General features: G+C 43.6%; 1 protein-coding gene across 3 annotated transcripts in view; it reads left to right on the top strand.

The window, feature by feature from the left end:
• The window catches only part of camsap1b (calmodulin regulated spectrin-associated protein 1b), a 28,276-nt gene extending 5,878 nt beyond the window's left edge, over positions 1 to 22,398 (top strand). The window contains exons 3-19 of one of the 3 annotated variants that reach the window (XM_037777984.1): positions 1,525 to 1,787; positions 6,137 to 6,298; positions 7,290 to 7,370; positions 7,728 to 7,760; positions 11,958 to 12,099; positions 12,296 to 12,435; positions 12,635 to 12,731; positions 13,441 to 13,597; positions 14,090 to 14,175; positions 14,286 to 14,370; positions 14,900 to 17,174; positions 17,340 to 17,476; positions 17,566 to 17,786; positions 18,935 to 19,037; positions 19,171 to 19,283; positions 19,580 to 19,698; positions 20,112 to 22,398. In XM_037777984.1, the coding sequence (XP_037633912.1) occupies positions 1,525 to 1,787; positions 6,137 to 6,298; positions 7,290 to 7,370; positions 7,728 to 7,760; positions 11,958 to 12,099; positions 12,296 to 12,435; positions 12,635 to 12,731; positions 13,441 to 13,597; positions 14,090 to 14,175; positions 14,286 to 14,370; positions 14,900 to 17,174; positions 17,340 to 17,476; positions 17,566 to 17,786; positions 18,935 to 19,037; positions 19,171 to 19,283; positions 19,580 to 19,698; positions 20,112 to 20,408 (4,511 nt within the window). In that variant the 3' untranslated portion in view covers positions 20,409 to 22,398. The remainder of the gene's footprint in view (positions 1 to 1,524; positions 1,788 to 6,136; positions 6,299 to 7,289; positions 7,371 to 7,727; positions 7,761 to 11,957; positions 12,100 to 12,295; positions 12,436 to 12,634; positions 12,732 to 13,440; positions 13,598 to 14,089; positions 14,176 to 14,285; positions 14,371 to 14,899; positions 17,175 to 17,339; positions 17,477 to 17,565; positions 17,787 to 18,934; positions 19,038 to 19,170; positions 19,284 to 19,579; positions 19,699 to 20,111) is intronic. The other 2 variants (XM_037777986.1, XM_037777985.1) reach the window with 2 other exon arrangements.
• Positions 22,399 to 23,280: the final 882 nt, after the last annotated feature.

Here is a 23,280-nt window from a genome sequence, read left to right as displayed (position 1 = left end):
TTGACAATTAATCGATTAGTTGTTGCAGCTCTAAAAAGCTATCATAGACATGTGAATTACAGAGGCTGTATTTTCTATTGAAAGGAATTGTGACTGCAAAGCAGGATCTCAAAACTGTGCAACCTAAACTGTCTACGCTAGTTCATGTTTTATAATTTATTCTTTGCCAACATATTTTATATATTTCTCAACCTAGTTTGTTGCCTCCTTACTTTTGCACTTCAACATTTGTGCTTTATGTATTATCATCTGCAAAACCAGCTAGAAGATGCTGCCTGCCTTCCTGTTTTCGTGAGCAGGAGGTTGCTGACGAGTGGCTCCCTTTATCCCGCCAGTCAGAGCAGACACTAAGAACACATACACATACAGCTTATGCTGCGTTACTGGAGCTCTGGCACAGTTCAAAACAGATTCAACAGCACAGGGTTTTTTCTATCACCACACCGTTTTGTGTAGTGCAGGATTTTGGACAGGTTTTGTGCATCATTTTAGGTCTATTTTAAGCCTCTGTGTGGTTTACATTGCAGTATAAATTTGGTTTGTGCTTGCCTGAATTCAAGTGCTTCATCCCTTGCCCTTATATGGCTGTGATTTCTGTTTTTGAGAGTGACTTCACATCCAAAGCAACAGAATCTCTTGTGTAGGTCATTGTTTTCTTTTAGTTTTTGTGGATCCAGTACAGTGGAAACCGTTTATAGTGATCATGGTTACAGTGATCAACCGCTTATATGGATCAAAAAACTTGGGACAGTATCATACATGACATCTGGAAAAACATTTTAAAACTACGTTAGACTAACGTTAATTGAATTTTTGTTTTGTTTTTACTTTACTCCCTTGATACTTTGCCTCGCAGACAGTCTGCTTTCTGGCTGGATAAGTGAGGCTGATGCTGCGTGCACATTGATATCCTGAAAGGAAAAGGAAAGTCATCCCTGAATAAAAAAACAAAAGCGCACGGGGAAAGCACCTGCGGGTGAAGCTGCCCTCATCAAGTGGATTGATAATGCCTCGTGACGTAATGCCCCCAAAGTAAAACTTTTTCCGACTCCCAACCTTCAATAAGCGGTTTCCACTGTATTGTTAAGTTAGTGCTGGCAAAGTCCACCGTGTCACCTGAGAGGCCTGCTCTCACTGAGGACTCGGCTTAGCAAGGATCCGTTTCCCAAGGTACTCCTGAGGCAATAAGCTGTGACTTACAATCACAAATGGCCATGTTTGCTCCAAGTAAACTGAAGCTGGCATAGAACAAATATAACAAGTTGTTGCATTTCTGTAGCCTGTTGACACTGTAGGCATTTAATGGGTGTAGGCTGAGGCAGACAAAGATGCTGGTGTTAAAGGTGCTTGCCAAGCACCATTATATTCCTGCTTCATCATACAGTAACTTATTAGGTTGTTATTTTACCAGCTAATCCAAATGTCTGTCTTCAATCCAGGTCACAACAAAGCTAAACTGCACATACTACTTTAGGAGCACTTGGCAATGCCACATTGTTCACCTAACCACTATCTCCATTGCAGATCATATTCCAGAGGACTTAAGGGACCCGTTCTACACAGACCAGTACGACCAGGAACACATCAAGCCGCCTGTCATCCGCCTGCTGCTGTCTTGCGAGCTCTACTGCCGTGTCTGCGCCCTCATCCTCAAGACGGAGCAGGCGGCGTCTCTTCAGTCCCACATGTCCGTCATCCAGTCATTGTCCAGAAAGGGCATATATGTCGTGGAAAGTGACGATACACCCGTCACAGATGAGGACCTGGCTTGCGTGCCCATCAAGATGGTGAGTGGATGGACTTAAGGTTGGGATAGACGTGTTGGTAGCCGATGGAGAAAGGGTCTTTCAATCTCTGTGTACACTAATTGACCATTTTCAACTAAAGCTGCTGCTCTTGGTGAAATTGAAAGTCAATTTTACTGATATGTTTATACTCCTATTGTTTACAGACCCATTCAACACCAAGCAGGCCGTGATATTGAGGAAGCTTTTACCAAATGTAACTTGTAGCACAGATTGCGTGTCAGAGAGGAAGGAAATCAGGCCAGAAGCTGTATCAACTTTGCACATTACCTGTAGCATCCTCAGCTCTTCCTGCTTCTCATGTATTATCTTACCACAGTGAAATCAGTGGAAGAGACTACTGCATTTATCCTCATCGAGAAGTGCAATCAATCTCAACCACTAGGAACTGTGTAGAGTAACTTTGAAACCTTGTGGATAGGCATGAAAATGTTTCACATTGCATCATACACTGCGTATAAGTGAGTTTCAGACATTTTTTTGCAGCTTGACTTAGTGAAACAGATGATTTGGCTGAATCCTTATCATTTTTTATTCAAATTAGGAGGTGGAATTTGACTGTTACTCATGCTAGTTGTGTGAGGACTATAATGTAAGATAGGGCTGTGATTAGAGCTGGTTGTGTGTTGTTTCCAGTCTGTCTTGGGACTTATTTTTGCTCGTAAAAACATTTAATATGTTTTTCCCGCATCTGTTCTTTCTCCTGTTGTTAGCCAAACATTAAAACCTGTTCTCATTTTGTATGGGCACTTAATATTGTAAAGCTGGCTGTTTTTATTATAATTTCTCAGCATCCTCTCTGCTGGAGTTTTCACATATGGAACTATCTGATACCTTATTACTTTGTCAAAGATTGCAGCTTCTATCTAGTTCATGAAAAAAATAATAATACAAATCCTCATAAAAAATGAGGCTTGTGCCCTCTCAAAACAGGCAGTTTAATCATCAGTGTTAAGAGGGTTACTTTTGTGCTAATACTTCTTAGAATGGGTTTTATTGTTGGTGATTTTTTTTCCCACCTGCAATTTCATCAATCTGTTAAGAGCATTTGCTGAATGCTGGCACTTGAAAATCTTGCCCTTTTGTCCTTGAATGCCCAGTTTAAATGCCTTTTATCCAGCCCGTACTGACCCTTTCTGTAGTCATCATACGGGTGATCAGCTCTTAGACAGGTTAAATGTCCTCGGTGTGTAACCCACATCCTGTCGGTCATCAGCACCATGTCACAGCGTAGTAAATGAAGTACAGAGCTGTGGAGTAACCCACCACCTCCCTCCACTGTAGCAATGAGATCCGATGTCTCACAATTTCACCAAGAGCACTTCACACCGGATAGAATGAACGCCAGCCTGCTCACTTGCTCTCAGCCATCTTCCTACCCCGTTTGTTACCATGGAAACCAGCAATGGTGTTGAACGGAGCCTCCTCTCTGCAGGCTGTGCCCTAGTCAGGGATGTGCGTCTGTTTTTTCCTGCTAGTGGCCTGACAAAATAATCCATGCAGGCCTGTGTGTAAGCAGCCAGACACAAAGCAGGGATGGAAAATCCTGAGCAGGACACCGCTTATCTCTGATAGACTGTTGGAACCCCCTCTCTCCTCCCAGTTTGCTGACTTGACAAGGCGTTTCCATAGCAACTCACATTTTTGTGTGAATGAAACAGCTTCTGTGCCTGCAGACAGTTCCTTCGCACTCTTTTTGGGGCAACAGCTGGGGCTTGTAAAACCTCGAGAAACTAGCCATCCTCTTGAGTCCACTTAAACCTTTGTATGTATGTGTGTGTGTGTGTGTGTGTGCGTGCACGCTGTCTGTCTGTCATACACACAGACTGACAGACAGCTCAGGGCAACATCAGCCCTCTCCATGGGGCTCCACACTGCGCTGATAAAGGGCGTACATGTTGGAGGAGAACAAAAGATTTAACAGCACATCATGCTATTATATTGGCTCTTTTGTTTATTTATTGAGCACTACTTATTGACACTTGGGTGGTAAAATAATACAGGAGTCATGTTGCACATATATTGAGCCTCTTCTCTTCATATTGAACTGCATATTGAACTGAAAATATTACCTCTTTTACCCGTACCTGTGTATGAAAACTAAAACCTGACATAGGAAAAGATTCAAACCTTAGAAAATAAGATCAGGGTTTTGATAAACCGGAATTATCCTTTTAATGACGTCAGTGCAACAGCAGTTTTGAACGGAGATCTGCCTGTCTAAAAGGAACAAGAATTTATCTGAAATTCCTGAAGGCTTATGATTAAATCTCCTTAAGAAAACAGCTCAGCAAAACAGTAGCTACTGTGTGAGTGAATCCAATGATTCAGTAGAAGCTGAGCAGCCTTTAGTTTCCTTTGTGCACAATCTACATCATTTTTAACTTTCCCCTGTCTTACATCTTACGGTCTAGGTTTGTCTGGAAGTAGATTTTCACTGAGGTAATGTCCATGTAGGTCATGCTGTGGTGAATGCTCTAAATATCTCTCATTCGTTATGTTAACAAGCCTAATCTCTGTGCACTTCCACTACCAATTGGATTAGGCCAGGAGCACATTACACAAAGCACTGACTGAAACAATGGCATGTATGTATTTGTTCTGTAATGGATTCAGGTGCTGCATTATTGGGATGTTGTGGACAAGGAATAATCCTTTAGTAATAGACTTTTACATAGAGATTCAGAAAAAGAGACTGACTACCAAAATTGGGTTTTGCCAGCTGAGGACAAAGATTTATTAGTATTTGGCCTGTGTTAATTCCCACCTTGGCTATCAAAAAGCAATATTTTTACTGGTAGGCACCAGGTGTTAGGCCACATGGAGTAGGGATGTGCCCCTGCTGGGCCTCTTGATTTCATTAAGATAGAGAGAGCAGGTTTAAGAGCAGACACCCATTGTGCTGAATGAGAGGTGTCACCTTTGATTAAACCGTGGCAGGTTATTTAAAGCTACACAATTGTTCAGGAAACTCAGGATTGTCCCATTAGAGCTCTGAATAAGACAGCATCCTTGTCCATTAATCTCATCCATTTATCTACGCCCGATAGTGGCTGTTACATCCCAGAATCCACTGACTGTTTTATTACACAATATGACCTTCAAATAATGGTTCATTACCAGCAAAAGTAATGACTGGGATATGCTTGAAAACTACTTCTCATGTGTCGTCCACATTAGGGATGTCACGATACCAGAAATTTGGTAGTCGATACCAATACCAGTGAAATTCCACAATTCTCAATACCAACTTGATACCACATTAAAAACAAAAGTAAAGCATTAAATCCCATGTACTTCAACATACACTCCTTTTTTACCGTTTGCATACTGTTTTTTGTTAGGAAGTTAAACGGGTCATTATTTTATATTGCAGTGAAAACATCTCCTTCAAACAACTGTTTATTCAAGTTTCTTGCCAAAAACTGCATTTTACAAGATTGCATTTGAACACATCATGCTATGTTAGACGTTAGAATTTACCTTCGCTCAATACTCATTTACTGAATAGAGTCTGAACTCATCATTATGAAAATCAATGGCACCTCCCTGGTTGAAATCGGCAGGACGAGAGCTAGTCAACGTTAGCTGTTAGCAGCTGGTGAGCAGCACAGTCCTGCGCAGAGCTAACAGCTAGTTCTCATCCTGTGGATTTCAACACAGATTTGTTGTTCACAATGTAGCATTATCAGGGAAAAATAGGGTGCATCCCCTGTTTACTGCATCACATATACATTTTCTATCGTCTCCGGGACGACGGGATGCTGTTAGTATAAAGCCCTGACGGTACCTGCGGTACTGTAGAAAACAAAATCAAAATTTTGGCATCAACTGGTACCGAAGTATCGGTTCTTGTGACATTCATAGTCCAAACATGTCTGAAGGATGTTTATAATGAACACTTAAAGGGGAACCCCACCAATTTTACTCATCCAAGTCTGTTTACAGGTCTTGGGGAGTACTTCTGTATGTGTGATAAAAAGTTTTATGAAGCCTATTGTGGCTCCGGAGGGAGCTGCGGAAAATCTGATAAAATGTATGATGTCTCCAGCCGGTGGTAATTTCTCACTTTTTATCAGGAAGGGACAGCCTACTTAAAACACACTAAACACTTTCCCTATTTTTGCATAGTCCTCATTTGCTGGAATTACAAAGTAAACATGTTCATTAGATTATATTCCACACTAATAAACTCCATAATGTTTTATGTTGTTTGGGTAAAATTGCAATTTCAGCCTCATTGCCTCCAGCTTTCATCATAATTGCACTGGAAAAATCCAATGAAATTGAATTTTCCTCTGTTCTATTGTTTCTATTTCTCCCTCACCCAGAGTGCTCACATGCCTATGATTGATGCCCTCATGATGGCTTACACAGTGGAGATGATCAGCATCGAAAAAGTGGTGGCTTCTGTCAAGCGCTTCTCTACCTTCAGTGCCTCCAAGGAGCTGCCCTTTGACCTGGAGGACGCTATGGTCTTCTGGATCAACAAGGTGGGAACACACAGACAGACACACACACACACACACACACACACAAAGCACAGACGTAATAAAAGAAACCCAGCAGCACATATTTAAAAACTTTTCACAGCAACAGCGTTCCAAACATCTTGCACTGAGTCCAGCCTTTTTATTCCCTAATTGTCTATCTGATTATGACCCTAAGCTGCCACTCTGGTGGCATTCATGTGGTATGAATAATCGGTTTCACGCTGACATTATAGACGACAGTGACCCACTTGTTCTTCTTGAGTCCTGTATGTCACTGTTGCTCAGAGACAGAAGGCCTGAGACAGAAGGCCTGAGGCAGCGAAAGCCGTGACTCAGTGTGTCCATTAATGATCATGACACCATCACTGTCTGGAAGAAGGAAAGTGTCTGTTTGGGAATAAAAACTGTCAATCCCAAAGTGGGGGAATAAAAGATTATCATTTTGATTGTTAATCGTTGAGCCTATAAAATGTCAGAAAACATTAATAAGTGTCCATAACAATTTTTTCAGAGCAAGTTTCAAATGGCTTGTTTGGTTGGACTAACACAAACTGGCCTCCAGAACTACACTTAGGGTTGTGCGACGGTAGAAATGTGTCCACCGGTAGAGATTTGGCAATACCGTTTCCACTGTGGAGGCTATTCCCACGTGATCTCGCAAATCCAGCTGCCTTGTAAGTTATGTAAAGGTAACTTGATTTGGGCAGACATGAAGGAGGAGAGTGAAGTTGTAAATACAGAGCAGCCAACCCAACATGAGGTTACTCAGACGACAACAATATTAGCGATAACTTCCTTCTACCTCCGCATAGACTCAAATTAAGCAAATATATTGATTCTGGCATTAAAATATTTATTTAAAAATCGTAAAAAAAAAAAAAAATTGCAATACATAGGTGAATCGATTCCCCCCCCACCCTATAATCTGGTTTGTCTGAGTAACCTGGTTTCTTGAGTACATCTAAACGTACCGTCATTATTTCTACTACAGGTGAACATGAAGATGAGGGAGATTACCGAAAGGGAGCACAAAGTCAAGCACCATCCGCTGGAGTCCCCCAGCCACCAAAAGGTAAAGCCACTCAGTGTCTTGCAGTTGCTTCTTTTACAGGAGAGACATCTCTGGGGGAATATGGCCAACGAAGTAACTCCTATATTAAAAACGTTTTCCTCATTCGTCTTTATCCAGGTGTCATCGCCACAAAATCTTTTTATCGAGCAAATACTTGGTTCAAGACAAGATCCTTAGTTTTTGATAAGGAATGTTTCTCGCTGATGGAGTTGTTCTGACCCTTCTCTCTTTTTCTCTGTTGAAATCGGAAGCAGATCCGATCCTATTGTCTGTGACCTCTGACCTGTTATTCTTTCTGCTCCTGTTCCTCATCTGTCCCTCCCTACCTCCCCTCTCTTATCCCTGCAAACTGGATAGTCTCCCTCCAAATGGTATTGGAAGCTAGTCCCTGTAAGTTGGATGCCAGTCCCCCCCCAACATAACCCCATTTCTTTCCTCTCTCCCCCTTGCACGCATAGTTCTGTGTTGATGTGTGCGCACACTCCACCATGGCTCATTCAAGCTCATTCTCTGCTGCTTGTAGCCAGTGTGTCAGCAAGGGGGAGAAAGCTGACAGCTATTTTTTTTTGTTTCTTTATTTTTTCCCCTTGTGGCAAACATGTCACACAGGTGTAAGGTTATTCTAACCTTTGTTAAGTGTTCTGAAGATATTCTTTTAGCTACGCAATGTGTGCTATCTCATTTCAAGCTCAAATAGGCCATGTGGATTCCCTGTACGTGTGTGTGTGGTATTTGCTTGCCCAGTGAGAACAAGAGCAAACCCATGCCTACACCTCTTCTTTGCTTTGCAGTCCCATCCCTGGCCACCTCCTCTCACTGATCTGCTTTGTCATTCCCCCTCCGGTTTCTCTCTTCTGCTCTCACACACACTGTTTCCTCTGTGTGCACACACGGTCTCCTCTGACAGTATCTCTGCTCTCTTGTGTGTGTGTCAGCCTGATGTCATGCACGAGCTGGCCCACTGCATGCTGGAGCCAGAGGAGCTCTCTGAAGCGGTACAGTGTTTCCTCTTAGTCAGGAGAAATCCCTTATATGTAGAACTTCCTTTGTAGTAGAGCTCCTTAAGTCTGGTTGGTAGTTTCACCTGAGACTTGTGACAAAAGCTGCCTCAGTATAGTTGGTGTAATTTGGCCTCTTAATGCAATGTAGATGCATCAGAGTACATGTTAAAGTCCCCATGAAACAAACGGTAGGGAGTCTTTAGCTTAGAGATGTTCCGATGATATTTTTTCCTTCCTGCAGAGGATTGCTATCTCCACACACATACCTACCTCACCTGTTGTTAGATCAGGAGGAGGATGAGGGAGAGATGAAAGGGAAACTTTGCAGATTTTTTCAACCGGCTCTGTGGTCAATCGCCTCACCAAGGGCTCACTTCGGGTGAGACTTTGTGGGCAGTACATGCAGATGAATGGCACCTGGAGCCCCCCGCTCACCCGTCGGCAAAAGTCCGCAGGTTGTTTCGTGTCGTCCGGCGGACGTTCATCTGCATGTACTGCTGCACTGACACAGTCGGATGAAAAACGGCAAAGTTTCCCTTGAAAGAATTAGACCTCAGATACATTGTTTTGGAAATGAAAACAATGTTTTTGCTCACTGATATCCAAAAACACATCTTTTCCTATCACTCCATATTGCTCTGTTAGTTACTACGATCCACAAACGGTGAAGTGCGGTTTCATACGACCAGTGTAGCTAGCCAGTTGCCCAAAGTCTCTGCAGAAAGTTGTAAACGCCCCCAAGTGCAGGATGAGTCATCAAACATTTTAAACCATTTACAGGAAGAGAAAAGAAGGGGATTTTGATACTCCGATACTGATTTTTTTTTTTTTACATATTTGGCATATAACAAAAGATAAATGAAAAATTAACAAGGGGACTTTAAGAAAATGCTGTACATGTTGTAAGTTATTTAGATAGATTCCTTTTTAGCTGCTCGGCTGTGTTGTGCTGTTTGTGATCTTTTTAAATTGTGCTCAGCTGTCTCATAGTTTCACCAGACCTGTGCTAGGGTTTGGCATGTTTAATGAATTTAAAGCTTTGATATCTTAATGATTCTCTTAATCTTACTGAATGTAACATTTAACAGTTGAAAAATCAACCTGTCAGTGCTCTCCGGTGGACAAACTAGCCCTTTGTAATGGTGACACTGTTTGTTTCTTTGTCACTTATCGACCAACATGTACACAGATACTGATATATCTACAAAAAGCTAATATTGGCTCTTTTGGAATCTTTCCACTTCTGCATTGTGATACAAATATCTTGCACATTTCTTGAAAACCTGCTAGGCTGATGCAATCCGCATTTCTAAATAACTTTCACTCATTTTCTTAATGGCTCTATTACAAGTGCCACAGAAATGTCTGATCAGTCATTACATAACAGGGAGGAGCGGTGTTCCCAGCATAAGGTGAATATTTGTCTTGCAGTCATGCAGGATCATTAGGGGTTACAAGCAGAAGTACCAGTCAGTACAGTGCTTTTGGCATCCTGTTCTGTCTATATTTATATTGCTCCAGATCGTATGGAGGCATGTTTTTTTTCACTTGCTCTGTCGGGAAAGTGGGTCAGGAATGTACTTGCCAAAAGTCCATTTTTACTTTCCCCGATACACATAGTTTGATAAAAATAATAATCAGCGGTTATCAAATAACAACAAAGACTGAAGTTAATTGTCATGATTAATCTTTATTTAAGTAAATGAATCTGGAGTTTCGACCACATTCTCTAACGCCACCCAACTAAGCGCCTGTTTCCAAGATAATTGCTCTTCAGCTCATAAGCTTTGTCTTTACCTGTGACATTTTCTCACGGTTCTGCACAACTCTCAACAGAGTTCAACTTAGCTACTTCCTAGATCTAGCAACACCTAGATTCCTAGGTGTTGCTAGATTTACTACCCTGACATGGCGTTTTACCTGCCCCGGGGGAGCAGGCAGTCCTTATTATTGAGCCCTGTGTAGGTCTGTAATTGATCTCCATTTTTAGTTTCTGGGTGCAAATGCCTATGTAACAATGTTTAGCCTATATTATTTGAGTATTTAGTTAATTTTTACTTGTTCAATCTGATCAATGACTTGTGGAAACAGAAATAAATACTGAAAAATGCCCATCCTTACCAGCTGTATAGAGTATGTATCCAAAACGAAAGCATCTGGGGTGAGTGAGTTCCTGTACTTACTACACACTCATTTTCCATAACTGGGACAGTGATTACCCCAGTTCCTCTCCCAGTCAGCTGGGTCACGTTGCCGAGTTTGACTAGCTGCCTTCCCACTGAGGCCTGAGGAAGCCTGACCATCCACTCTGTGTTGTTCACATCACTGCTCTAAACACTTCCACCTCCATCTCCCTCACAGTTAACCAGGTCTTTAGGGTTCTCCCTAAAGTAGCTGATCATGAACCGCAAGGTTTTGTCCATAGAAATAGAATATAGGAGTAGAACGGACATTCCCATTCAAATCAACGTAGCAGGATGGTCAGAGGGGTGACCATTTTTATGTGTGCCGTTGCATAGGGCTGCACAATTAATCAAATATAGCTGGCTGGTTAGCTCTTGGGCTGGTTCCACCAGGCATTGATTACGGAAAATGAGCCAAACAGCGGGGTGGTGGCCAGCGGCAGAGCCGGGTCTAAACAGTCCCTCCGCCTGGGAACAAGCTACTTAGCTAACTATCCAGCCAGCAGTCTCCGGGTGCTGCGTCCGCTCTCTTCCCGGCAAGCTGCGACCACAATTTATGGCCCCGCTAATGTGTGATGTTATGTCACCATAACAACTAACAACAATCACCATTTCCTTTTTGTACTCGTCAAATTACCACAGCAAACAGTTCAGTGACCCTTCTACTCCTATTTTATTTCTATGGTTTTGTCTAGGGCTGTCCCAAATACCATTTTTTGGGCTTCAAAGCTTCGGTGAGAAATATTCAAAGGTATTTGAAGCTTGGAGGAGTAGTGCGGCGCGGCAGGCTGACATGTTCTTCTTCTAGTCTGTCTCCATCTCTGCACTCTCAGTGCCCGAGACACACATGCACTTCAACCCACAACAAACAGCGATATCCGTCTGAGAATAACTAATAATAATTCATGGATTATTCTTTATTTCATGGGCTATTCTGGGATTATATATGAAATATATAAAAATAAAAAAAATAAAAAAAGAAGCATTTGAATAGTGATTTGGAGGTTGAATACCATGGCAATGGTCGAAGCTTCGAAAGCAATCCGGTCAGCCCTAGTTTTGTCATTAATTTCTTCTGGAAATGACACTAAACATGCTGTTGATCAGTTGAAGAGGAGTATTATCTTATATAAAAACAAAGAAATATCCTTTGCTTTGAAACTCCAGGGGAGAACCTTGATCCGGTGCTTAAATGGATAGCTTAGAGCAGACGAAAGCAAAACATCCGTGATCAATATATGCCTTGACTAGTTCAGATGTGAATCTCGCAAACAAAAGAGATTTGTACTTGTGACACTAGTCATTGCATTTAGGATGTTTTATGTGGTGTCATTCGTTGGTGTGTGTTGTTGCTGTTGCTTTTCTTCTCACAAAAACCCTCGTCCTCTCCTCCTGGTGGTTAGGTACGGTATCGTCGGGAGCACGCTTCAGGCCGACAGCTGCCCTTCTTCCCTCTACTGGAAGACCTGATGAGGGATGTTTGCGACGGAGCTGCACTGCTCACTGTGGTCAACTACTACTGCCCAGACCTCATGAAGCTGGAGGGTATGCTCTGCCTGCACTTTCACACACTCGCACGTAGAGATCATTGAGCTGTCCTTGCTAACACATTGCATTTAATGTCCATGTGTGATACTATTTTTGGCATTCGCACATGGCTTACTGTTCCAATCTAGTCAGTGTGACATTTATAGCAACCAGGTCATTGAGTTGTGACTCTGCTCTCTGCCCGTCTGATTAGATATTTGCCTGAAGGAAGTCCCCTCCATCGCTGATAGCCTTTACAACATTCAGCTACTCAAAGAGTTCGCCAGCGAGTATCTGAATAAAGGTTTCTATCTGACGACGGAGGACATGCTCTACTCGCCACTCGTGCTCAAGGTACAAAAAGTGACGTACTGTGTTTTCATAAAACATTTGCAATAAAAATGTACATTTTAATCTTGTAGTACACAAAGCCAGCCATCATATCAAGAGGCAACAGACACCGCTGCTGTCACTGTTTAACCATCTTAACCAGGTATTTTAAAACCACTTCAAGAGTCTGTGTTTAACGTGTTTTCTTGTGCTCTCTATGTAGCACAATGTGATGGTGTTCATTGCTGAACTCTTCTGGTGGTTTGAGACCGTCAAGCCAGAGTTTGTCCAGCCCAGAGATCTCCAAGAGTTCAAAGATGGTAAGCATCCCAGTGTGATTACTACGCTGACTGTCACGCTATCACGTTGGTGAACGACTGGTGACTAAGCAGCTTTTAATACACAATAGGTAGACATAGGTAAACAGTGGAAACCGCTTATAGTGACCATGGTTACAGTGATCAAAGCTTTGGAATCATTCCTATACAAATGTTGTTTAAATAATTTGCTGATAGTAATCAAACAGTCCGCTTTCAGTGTTCATTTTGAGTCTTTTCATACAGGACAACATATGGAAAGAGCTTTTTATCCAGAATGGACAGACTCTTACATGTTCATTCTTCCCTCGGGCAGTTCAAAACCAGTATGTCTCGTATGTTCCTAAACTGTGGCGATTATTAAAACCGGTAACGTGTTTTTTTTTAAGTGGAGGCGGGCATCTTCCATCACCTTTTTCCGACCTCAACACGTATAAACTCACTTTCGCGTTTCACTTCTTTCGTTCTCTCCAGATACAAATACTGTCTGTGGGAGGGAGAGAGCTGCGGGAGAAGCGAAACGCCAAAGCGAGTCTCATGCTGGCGGCTTAAAAAAATGACAACTTATACATATACTTGATATTGGCAATATAGTTGTTCGCTACATCCCACGTAGAAAAAGTTGCAATACTTTGAGTATATTCCATATATCACCCACCCCTAACTACGACTATTAGCTTGATCAACAACTCCTTCTTCCTCCTTTCCTCAGCTCGAGCCATAGCTCAGCCCAAGAGTGCCCGCCCATCAGTGCCTATCTCCAATGCCACCAAACGCAGCTTCCTGGCCAGCCCTGGTGCGGCCGATAACCAGAGCAGCCCCGAAGTCTGTAACAGGTACTTCCTGCACCCAGAAGACTCTGACCCCCTGTAAGTCTTCTATCACTTTCCTTTTTGTTCCACCTCATCGTGATCCTGTCTCCTAACCAGTAACAGTAGTCCTACAAGGATGGGTAGATATGCAGCAGTGTCTGACCTTCATTGTCATGTTCCCTTCCACTTCTAACCCGCTTGTCACCTCATCAAAGGATTTGCACGATGTTAAGCTGATTATTGCGTCATGTCTTTGTCGGTGTATGCGCTGTTAGAGCATGTGTGAAAGTTTTGGGTACAGTTGTTTTTTGTTTTTTTCATGCCACTCTCTTGTCTGTTGTCTGGTGACATATTTGGCTTTTTGTCTGTGTCGAAAGATAACTGAATGCATTTGGTTGGAGGGAAAATTTTCTAACCCTGTACATTTCACACACGCTAATCCAGTGAAGGCTTTCTGCTGTTCTGCTCTGCCGATAGTGATTGAATGACAGTTCTGATTTTGTAAAATGCAAAAAAAAATAGATTTCTGTTTTGTTTTTGGGCTTTTAGTAAAGGGGGTCCAACCTTCAGTCCTTCCCACCCGCTCCTGCCCCTCCGACAGAGGCAACAAAAGCAGCAAGGAGAAGATGGTGCGGGTAAGGACAGTCTACACTGTTTACACCAACAAAAGATACAGATTTGCTTGTCATTGGTGACCTGCAGCTGTTTTTATACTTATTCATTGCTTGTGTGTGTTTCTGGTTAGGTCTCAGAAACCGCTCCAACTCCCTGACTCAGATGGACGGACAACCTCGAGGCTCTATTGTTGCATGGCCCGACAAGAGGCAGAGGTACCTAAAGTTGTTAAAAACCTTAATGTGCTCTAATCTATAACACATGTTTGTACTCATGCATTTGGTTTGGAAGAACGTTTGTTTCCATATGGCAGTCCATATACTGCTGTAGAGGTGAGAATAGGACACCTTTTGTTTTAAATCTGCTGATGGATGTACATATTCTTAGGTTACAGGTTCACTACATGTCTGTAAGCATGTACAATAATATACTTTTAATATACTTGCAGAGCTGCAGTGATTAGTAAGTTAATTGATTGTTAATCCTGCACCTGTATCCAATTTGGCTTCTTTGCTCTATGCTTTATTTTTATGAGGCATAGTCTGACCAGATATCATATGTAGAAAACATTTTTTTTATTTGCCATGAACTAGTTGCTCTGTCAGAGTGGTAAAAAATTTGCCCTAAGAATATAATTAGAAGTTAAGTGAAACGTATGTAGAAAGTATACAAATTCCATATACTGTAAGCTGTATATCATGCTGACTTTACAAGTGAGATTTCTTCCATGTACTCCTTCTGCAGACCGATGTCCACACTGAACCCCTACATGTTTCACTCAGCCACAGACAGCGATGCAGACGTCGCTTCTGGCGACAGCGTGAGTCTGGCTCGCTCCATAAGTAAGGACAGCCTGGCGTCCAATGTCGTCAACGTCACACCCAAGCACCAGACATCTGTCCACCAGCCTTTACAGGCTGCACTGCGCCGAGTCAACGGCCACAGCCTCCTGGGCAATGTCAACATTGAGGACGAGGAAGAAACTGTGGTGGCATTTGCCAGGACTGATGGTCCCGTCGTCTCCAAACGGGTTGACGGGACGCAAGCAACTGCCACAGTGGGACCCAAACCTTCCACTGAGTCCAAACCTGAACCAGATAGCTTTTACTTAGAACCACTGATGCCTTCCCTGATCAAAACAGCTAAAGAGAAGTCTGTATGTCTAAACAAGGAGGAGGAGAGTGGTGAGGGGCCCCACTCTTCAGGGAGGGGCTCTCTACGCCGAGGAGATGGAGCTGCATCGGCCGTTCGTAGGAAAGCTCCCCACAGCTTGAACCAAACCTTTACTCCTCCGGGTGAGGAGGCAGGCTCGTCAGAAGAGCCTCAACAGGGTCAGGCAGATTTTTGCCCCACTGTTACCAGCAGTGTGGACCCCTCATCCAGAGAGCCAGCTGGGGGTTTCTACCTTCATTCAGATTCTGAAGAACCAAAGTCCGGTCAGGGCGTGGACGCTGAGCTTGAAGACCTGGATGAAGAAGAAGAGGATCTGGATGAAGCCATTACCACTAAAGACCCCAACTGCCCCAGGAAAGCCTTTGAGGAAGATGATGAAGAATCAGCCAAACTCCAAGAGGACATGAATGTGAAAGAGCATGAGGACAAAGACATGAATGGTGGCAGCGGTCGCTCTAGCCCCTGTCTCAGCGGTCACTCCCAGGCCAGCAGCATGGCCAGCGGCAGCGTGCGCATGACCTCCTTCGCTGAGCGCAAAGCCCAGCAGCAGCGCTTCGGTAGCAACCACGACCTCCGCTCCAGTGCCTCCAGCTCCCAAAGGACCACTCCAGATGGATCAGAGAGCAGCGGGCCCCTGGCTTCATCCTGGAGGCTTAAAAGGGACCAGAGCCCCTCCTCACCGTTGGGAGGATGCATTCGTACAGGCGATGGTAGCGGTGGTTCTAATGTACTGGCCTCTGAAATAGTCCAGCTCCGTATGCAGCTGGAGGAGAAACGACGTGCCATTGAGCACCAGAAGAAGAAGATGGAAGTGCTGTCAGCGAGGCAGAGGCAGAAGCTGGGAAAGGCAGCCTTCCTGCACATCGTGAAGAAAGGTGGAGGCAAGAGTGACACATTACCAAATCCACTTAAAGCGGACATCTCTAAAGAGGAGCACCGTGGGCTGAAAGCACCATCAAGTAAAGATGATTTGTGTGTTGACGCCCTCAGAGGGGACAAAGCAGTGGCGGAAGCCTTAGAAACAGACAAGAAAGGGACCAGCGGAAGCTCCCATCCAGAAGAAGAGTTGGACCTGAATGAGTGCAGCCGCTCCATCGATCTGTTGAACGAGGCCATCGGCAGCATCCAGCAACAGATGATGCAGCTGTCGCTGCAGCAGGAGATGTTGATGAAACAGAATGTACAGTCCCCCCCTGGTGCCACTCCACCTCCTCCTGTAACCAGCGACAAAAACAGTGACTCAAAGGCAAAGGCAAGCTTTCACTTTGTGGAGCACCTCTCCACCACCGGCACCACTCCCAACAGGAAACCCCCGAAGCTGAGCTCAGGCCGGAGCTCCAGGTCCAAACCATCAGAACTAAAGATATCCAAGGAGCCGAACCGGCAGGGCTCCAGGACCCTCACCCCCACCCAGAGTGGGTCAGAGACATTACATCACCTAAGGCAGTCAGCTGGGGGCAGGTCCCCCAGGACCGACCAGCCCGACAGCCCCAGGACCCCCACAGCAGGAGAGACAATCGACAGGCCAGGCTCCGGCCACATTCGAAGCGCTAACTTCCGCCTTCACGACGAGGCGAATGTGCGCCTGCCGACCCGAGTGGACCTAAAGGCTTTGGCTTCCCCAGAAGTGTCCTTTGACGTGTGCCTGTCCAGCACCCTGAGAGAGTCTGAGCTCAACTCATCAGATGGTTCAGGGAAAGAAAATATACCATCCGACGAGGTGCAGCGCAACAAATCCCAACTGATCGAGGTCGATCTGTCGGAGCTGAAAGCCCCTGAGGACGAGGAGGCTGCTGAGGACACGACGACAGACGGGCAGAAGTCAGTCATGGGCTTCTTCTTCAAGGTAATGCCTTTGCATGAAAATGGATATATTTATTTATTTATTTAATTTAGTTTTTATTGCAGTGACGATGATTCTATAAATTGTTATCATTAATAATGTTTTCTGATCATCAGCCGAGTCGTTCATGTCGGCAGTGAATGAAAGTTTAATGTTTCCATGTTGTAGGATGAGCAGAAGGCGGAGGATGAGCTTGCTAAGAAGAGAGCAGCGTTCTTGCTGAAGCAGCAGAAGAAAGCCGAGGAGGCTCGAGTCCGTAAACAACAACTAGAATCTGATTCGGAGCTGAAACGAGACGAAGCCAGGTAACTTACTTTACTAGCATGAGCGTAAGATCTAAATGTCATTCCTCCAAAAAAAATGCTAACACTGGTGGTTTGGTTTTGAAAATCAGACGAAAGGCTGAGGAGGACCGCTTGCGTAAAGAAGAGGAGAAGACCCGGCGGGAGCTGATAAAGCAGGACTATCTGCGGAGGAAGCAGCAGGAGATATTCGAGGAACAAGGACTCGTGAAGCCCAAAACCCCCAAAGCCAAGCCCAAGTCCCACAGACCCAAGTCTGTCTTCAGAGAGGAATCCTCCAGCGATACTCTCTCCAAGTGCTCTTCTTCCACACGTAAGATTGTGACATCAATTAGTTTGACATATCTCAGTACGGTGTGCATCTTTTGTTTCCTCCAAATGAGCTGTGGGGCACACTGGCTGACTGCCACTCATTTTCTATTGTACTGCAAGTATTTCCACATAGCACTGCAGCACGTCTTTCGGTTTAATTAAAGGCATTCATTTTTAAGGATGTTATTCTACAGTATTGTTGTTTGTATTATTTGTTATTGAATAAGAAGCATTTTCCAAAAGGTTTGGTGTGTTTTATGTATGTTTGTAATCCCAAGAGAGTTAAAAAAAACAATAATAATGAATATCCGAATACCAAAATTGAATATCAATTACCTACCCAACAAACAAATATAGTCAAATATTTCTCGTGTTTTATAGTGATGTTGGGCCACCTCACCTGAAACAAAGACTTCCACCAGTAACATCATAAAAATGAACAATTATTTGAAATAAAAAAATAAACTTGCGGAGAAAAGAAGAGATGGTATTTCACGCAGCAAATGCTATATATTTAAGTTTTTCTATTGTTCAGGCGGTCGTCTAGTAACTAAACTGATGGTGAGATGCGTTGACATCTAACAGCTGGCCCAAAATGTGAGAGACCCCACACATGACGACATGTTAAATTGAACAGTTTTGCTCCTGTAGTGTGTGAAGAGCAATGATTTGGCCAAAACGGCACACCACACGCTAACAGATTCCTCACATGAACAACAAGAGTAACGACTTGAACGGAAATCGCGAAAAATCTCTCGCGATCAAACGTGTCTTTAGTGTAAACAAACATGGTGAACGACGGGAAGGAAGAATTAGTGATGTTAGTTTCCGTACTGAACATTCACGGAGAGAAATAAAAATAACGGATGAAGTCATGGAGACACGTTAAATACACAAATCAACAAGTTGGTCCTCCATTCCTAAGGTCCATCTTACTACTACTTTATGCTTCACACATTGTTGTCCTTCCTTCTTCAGTCAGCTTGGTTCCCAATTTGCTATCGTTCTTTCCCACCTGACTGCGTCATCGGCTGTCCTCTGGGTTCCCCACACACAACAGGATATCCGAGACTGTATTTAGCAGTTGTTTCTAAAGTCACATTGTAATTTTTACAAAATAACAGAAAGTGTCGTCTCTGTTTCACACAGCTGACAACCTGAGCAACGCCCAGTCAGGCTCCAGTCTGTCCCTGGCCTCCGCTGCAACCAACGAGGCCGACAGCGTCAACTCTGGAGGGGCTGGCTCCCAGCGGTCAGTTTTGTTTTGCTTACTTGTGAGCTTGTGCTCAAGAATATTCTGTGTATTGTGCATGTCTGCAGTATTTATAGTATTTTCTGTTTATCTTATTGTTCACGCTGTACCTCCTTTTCATTATGTCCTCCAGCTGTGACTCTGTGGAGTCGTTTCCAGGCAGTCGTAACAACAGTCGAACTGCAGAACGAGACTGGGACAACGGCTCCACTGCGTCTTCCATCGCCTCCATGGCTGAATATACTGGTATGTGCACACATTTTATTAGATTGTTTTTTTTTTCTCAGCAATTATCAGACATGTCACTATGATAACAGTGGGGAAAAGTTCAATGTTACACAACAAAGGCTTGTCAGTTTTTACTGTGACAGATGTCATAATTTTCAGAACACAATAATTGGATGGTGGCTACCTGCCAACGCGACTGTCGCATGACATACACTTGTCAGCTGCAGTGGATTTATAGTCGTCTGTCTGATTATTTCCTGTCTCGTTATGTGTTATGTAACACTTATGTGATCTAACTGGCTTTTCTCCTTTAGGTCCCAAACTATTCAAGGAGCCCAGCGCCAAGTCGAACAAGCCAATCATCCATAATGCAATCGCTCACTGCTGTCTGGCTGGCAAAGTCAACGAGCCACAGAAGAACCAGATCCTAGAGGTCAGTGCTCTGCCAGATTAGTGTTGCTCGGTATATCGATACTAGAAATTGCCGTTAAAAACGCTACGATATAAATAAATAAATAAATAACGTCAAAACTTGTAACATGAAAACATGACACATTTGAGGTTGACTAACTCCAGCACACACTACATCAAGACTAAAAACACCACGTTATACACAACACGAGCAGGTAGTCACTCTTTTCAAAAGTATATCTGCATCTGTGAACATGTAGATGTCTTCGAATATAAGATGTTTCTCCATTTTTTTAGGGGAAAAGTCTCTTTTTTTCTGCTTTTCTGGGATTTGAACCAGCAGCCTTGCACCTATGGACCGACGAACCCAGTGTAATATACATCAGCGCCATATTAACAGTTTTCTGACTTGTGTTTAACCTCCGTCCCCACTAGGAGTTGGACAAGTGCGAGTCCAACCACCTGATGATCCTGTTTCGTGACAGCGGCTGCCAGTTCCGGGCGCTCTACTCCTACTTCCCCGACACGGAAGAGATACAGAAGCTGACGGGAACGGGACCCAAGAGCATCACCAAGAAGATGATCGACAAGCTGTACAAGTACAGCTCCGACCGGAAGCAGTTCACCGTCATCCCTGCCAAGACTGTGTCAGTCAGCGTGGACGCCCTGACCATCCACAACCACCTGTGGCAGATCAAGAGAGGTGCTGTGCCAAAGAAAAGCGGAAAATAGCAGATTTTAAAACCCTCTTTATCATCCGAATCATCTTATCGCCATCTTGCTTGTTTCCTGAATTGAATGCATTGATGCTCACCGCCATGCTCGGCCTGGAAACCTGCTCGGGGAGAGGTCGCACTTAAGGACCTGTGGCCCTCTGTAGGTGCCCCCAGGCACAAACAAGGGAAAAGGTATGTGTGTGTACGTGTGTATGTGTGTTTGTCACAGGTGGTCTGACGGCTGGTGCTTGCAACAAAAAGAGGAATGCTGGCTGAATTAGCTTCTTCTCCCTGTGATCTCAGTGCGATCTGTTCGGGTTTCTTTTGGTCCGGCTCGGTTTTTTCTACGACGACCACGAACAAAGCATGTGGCATTTCTTTTTTTATTTTCTCTCCGTCTCTCTCATACGTGGTGGATGTTCATTTTTACATGAAGTATTTATTAGTTCAGCACTGTCATGGTCGAGAGCTCAGCTGCAGCACTAAAGTCCTTCCTTCTCCTTCGGACGAATTTGGACAAAAAGGAGGGGACATTTATGTCGCTTGTTTTCAGAACAATCCGAAGCAAAGGGACCCTTTGTACAACCCTTTAGGACTGTCGGACTGCTCTGCTGTCCCAACGAAGCAACAATCTCTTCCTGCGTGGACTGTCGAATCTGTCGAATCAGGCTGGCATTGCCGATTTTGCCTCACCAGGGATCTCCAAAACAAACCTGCTGCTCTGAACTGTCTTCTTCTTTTTGTCACGGGGGGGAGCTCGTCGCGTCTCCCCCTCAGACATCTGTTGGCCTTTCACGCATCGTGGTACTATCGTCTATTTATTCAACCGCTTTTTAAACTTAGACGCTGATCGTGTAGCACTGGATATGTGTATAGCAAAAAAAAAAAAAATGAACGGTCATTTTAAATACTTTTATTTGACAAAACATCCTTTTCTTGAGGGTGTCAGGAGGGGGAATGATATGTTTTGGTACAGAAATGATGCTTTTTTTGTTTTGTTTCAGCTTTTTTTTTACTTTTATTATGATTAAAGCAACGTGGTATAGAGTCTGATCTGATGTTATGTGTTTTCATCATAACGGGAATTCTCTGATGTTTAGAGCTTAGTTGTGTTTTTCTCTCTCTCCACTGGGCACTCTTGAATTGTCCTGTATAAAGGTGCACTCATGAACACTTGTCGACGGCTTCTTTCATGCAATGTAACTCCCCTCTCTCCCTCCTTTCCCTCCCTGAGTGTTTTTGTCGGCCTGTCGTCCCGTCTTTAACCACGAGAGCGGCACTCGCACTCTTGTTGTGAAGGGTGTTTTTCGTGCCGCTCTGTAACCGCTTCGAATGACAGTATTTGATATATTCACAAAAGGGGTTTCTGTGTCGGGGGGACGGGGGATTGTGGTTCAGTTATGTACCAACATTAAAGAACATTCCTCCAAGGTGTTGACGAACACTGCCACGTCGTCTCTCTCTTCTCTCTGTCTTTTAAAGAAAAAGAAAAAAAAATCAAAGTGCTTTTTTTAATAACCGTTTGTTGGCCTCGAGAACAACCAGAAGTGTTGCACGAGCACTTTACTTTCTGTCTGTTGTTACCTTTTGAATGGGCATAAGAACTAATTGATAACACTGCTGTTGTGCGTAAAATTGTTTAAAACTAAACCAAACGCTAAGATTTAATACTGACGTCTAAAGCTAAAGGATCTCCGCTGATATGATACTACTGCTGTCTCCAAAAACAACCGAATACTTGATTTCTCATTTGCTGCATATTGATTTGTTTTTGGGTGGAGGAGGAGGAGGAGGTGCCAGATCCTTAAATTGTATGCCAGTGTGTTTCTATGTTAACTAAAAGATTGTATTGGCATTTGGTCACTGTTGTTTTGTTACACTAGTGTACTATTTCATCCTTGTTGATTTTTATCTTTGATCCCATGCCATCTATTTATTTTCAAAAAATGGAAGCACTGAAACAGAATAAATTTTCAAGTGAATAAAAGTCACATTTTTCATTTTTATTCTTTTCTCATGGCTTGATTTGTCCATTTGTGAGACTCCACTGTTTCTTTTGTTTTGCTAGTTTTAGACACCACACTGATTTTTTAAATCTTTATACGACAGCTCACCAACAATGTTTTTTTTGTTTTTCACTTTCTTTCACAAGAGGCGACTAGGGTGATCGGATCTCAACAAACCAGATGTGGGACGAAGAGTATGTTTGTGTTGGACAATGTGGGACACGTTACCAAGGCTTAGAGGTCGTCTATTCTGCCCCTTATCTTGTAACATCTCTATGCTTTACCCGAATGCATCCGTAGATCGGCACATCTCTTTTTGGGCCACACGTTTCTTGTGAGACTCACATGAACTGTGTCGGTTCATGTTGTATTCCTCCCGTTGGTGAAATTGAAAAATAACTGGCAAATTTCACAAAAACCTCTGAGAATCGCCTTCCACCAGCTTATAAATACTATAAAGTAGTGTTACAGTCTTTGTTGTAGCTGCTCTTCCTTTTCTTTGTGGTAGTTTCCATCATATTCCGCCTAAATCTGCGTACATTGTGACTTTGCGGTGACTCACAATTGTCTCCGTTGGGCGTAGCGTAGCAAAGACGGTGAAACATGAACCTGCACTTGACTCACGTGTGCGCAGTTTAAGCCCCGTGATGACGGCCTTCCCTGCTTTCTTCACAGCCATTGGATAAAAGCCAGATTTTTAAAAAAGCGTCTGTCCTGCAGTGGTTTGACTTTTAAAACTAGAGCAAATGAAAATGTGGGAAATTGTCTCAATATGTGGGGACATGGGATTCAAATGCTGAGCAGTCCCTTGTAAAGTGGGACACCTGGTCACCCTAGAGGCAGCGCTGCATCTTTTCACTGAAATGTTTATTTTTCTTCCCA

This window comes from Sebastes umbrosus, chromosome 8 (assembly GCF_015220745.1).
Source record: "Sebastes umbrosus isolate fSebUmb1 chromosome 8, fSebUmb1.pri, whole genome shotgun sequence".
NCBI classification, from domain to species: Eukaryota; Metazoa; Chordata; class Actinopteri; order Perciformes; family Sebastidae; genus Sebastes; species Sebastes umbrosus.
This window is presented reverse-complemented; position numbering and strand designations above follow the sequence as displayed.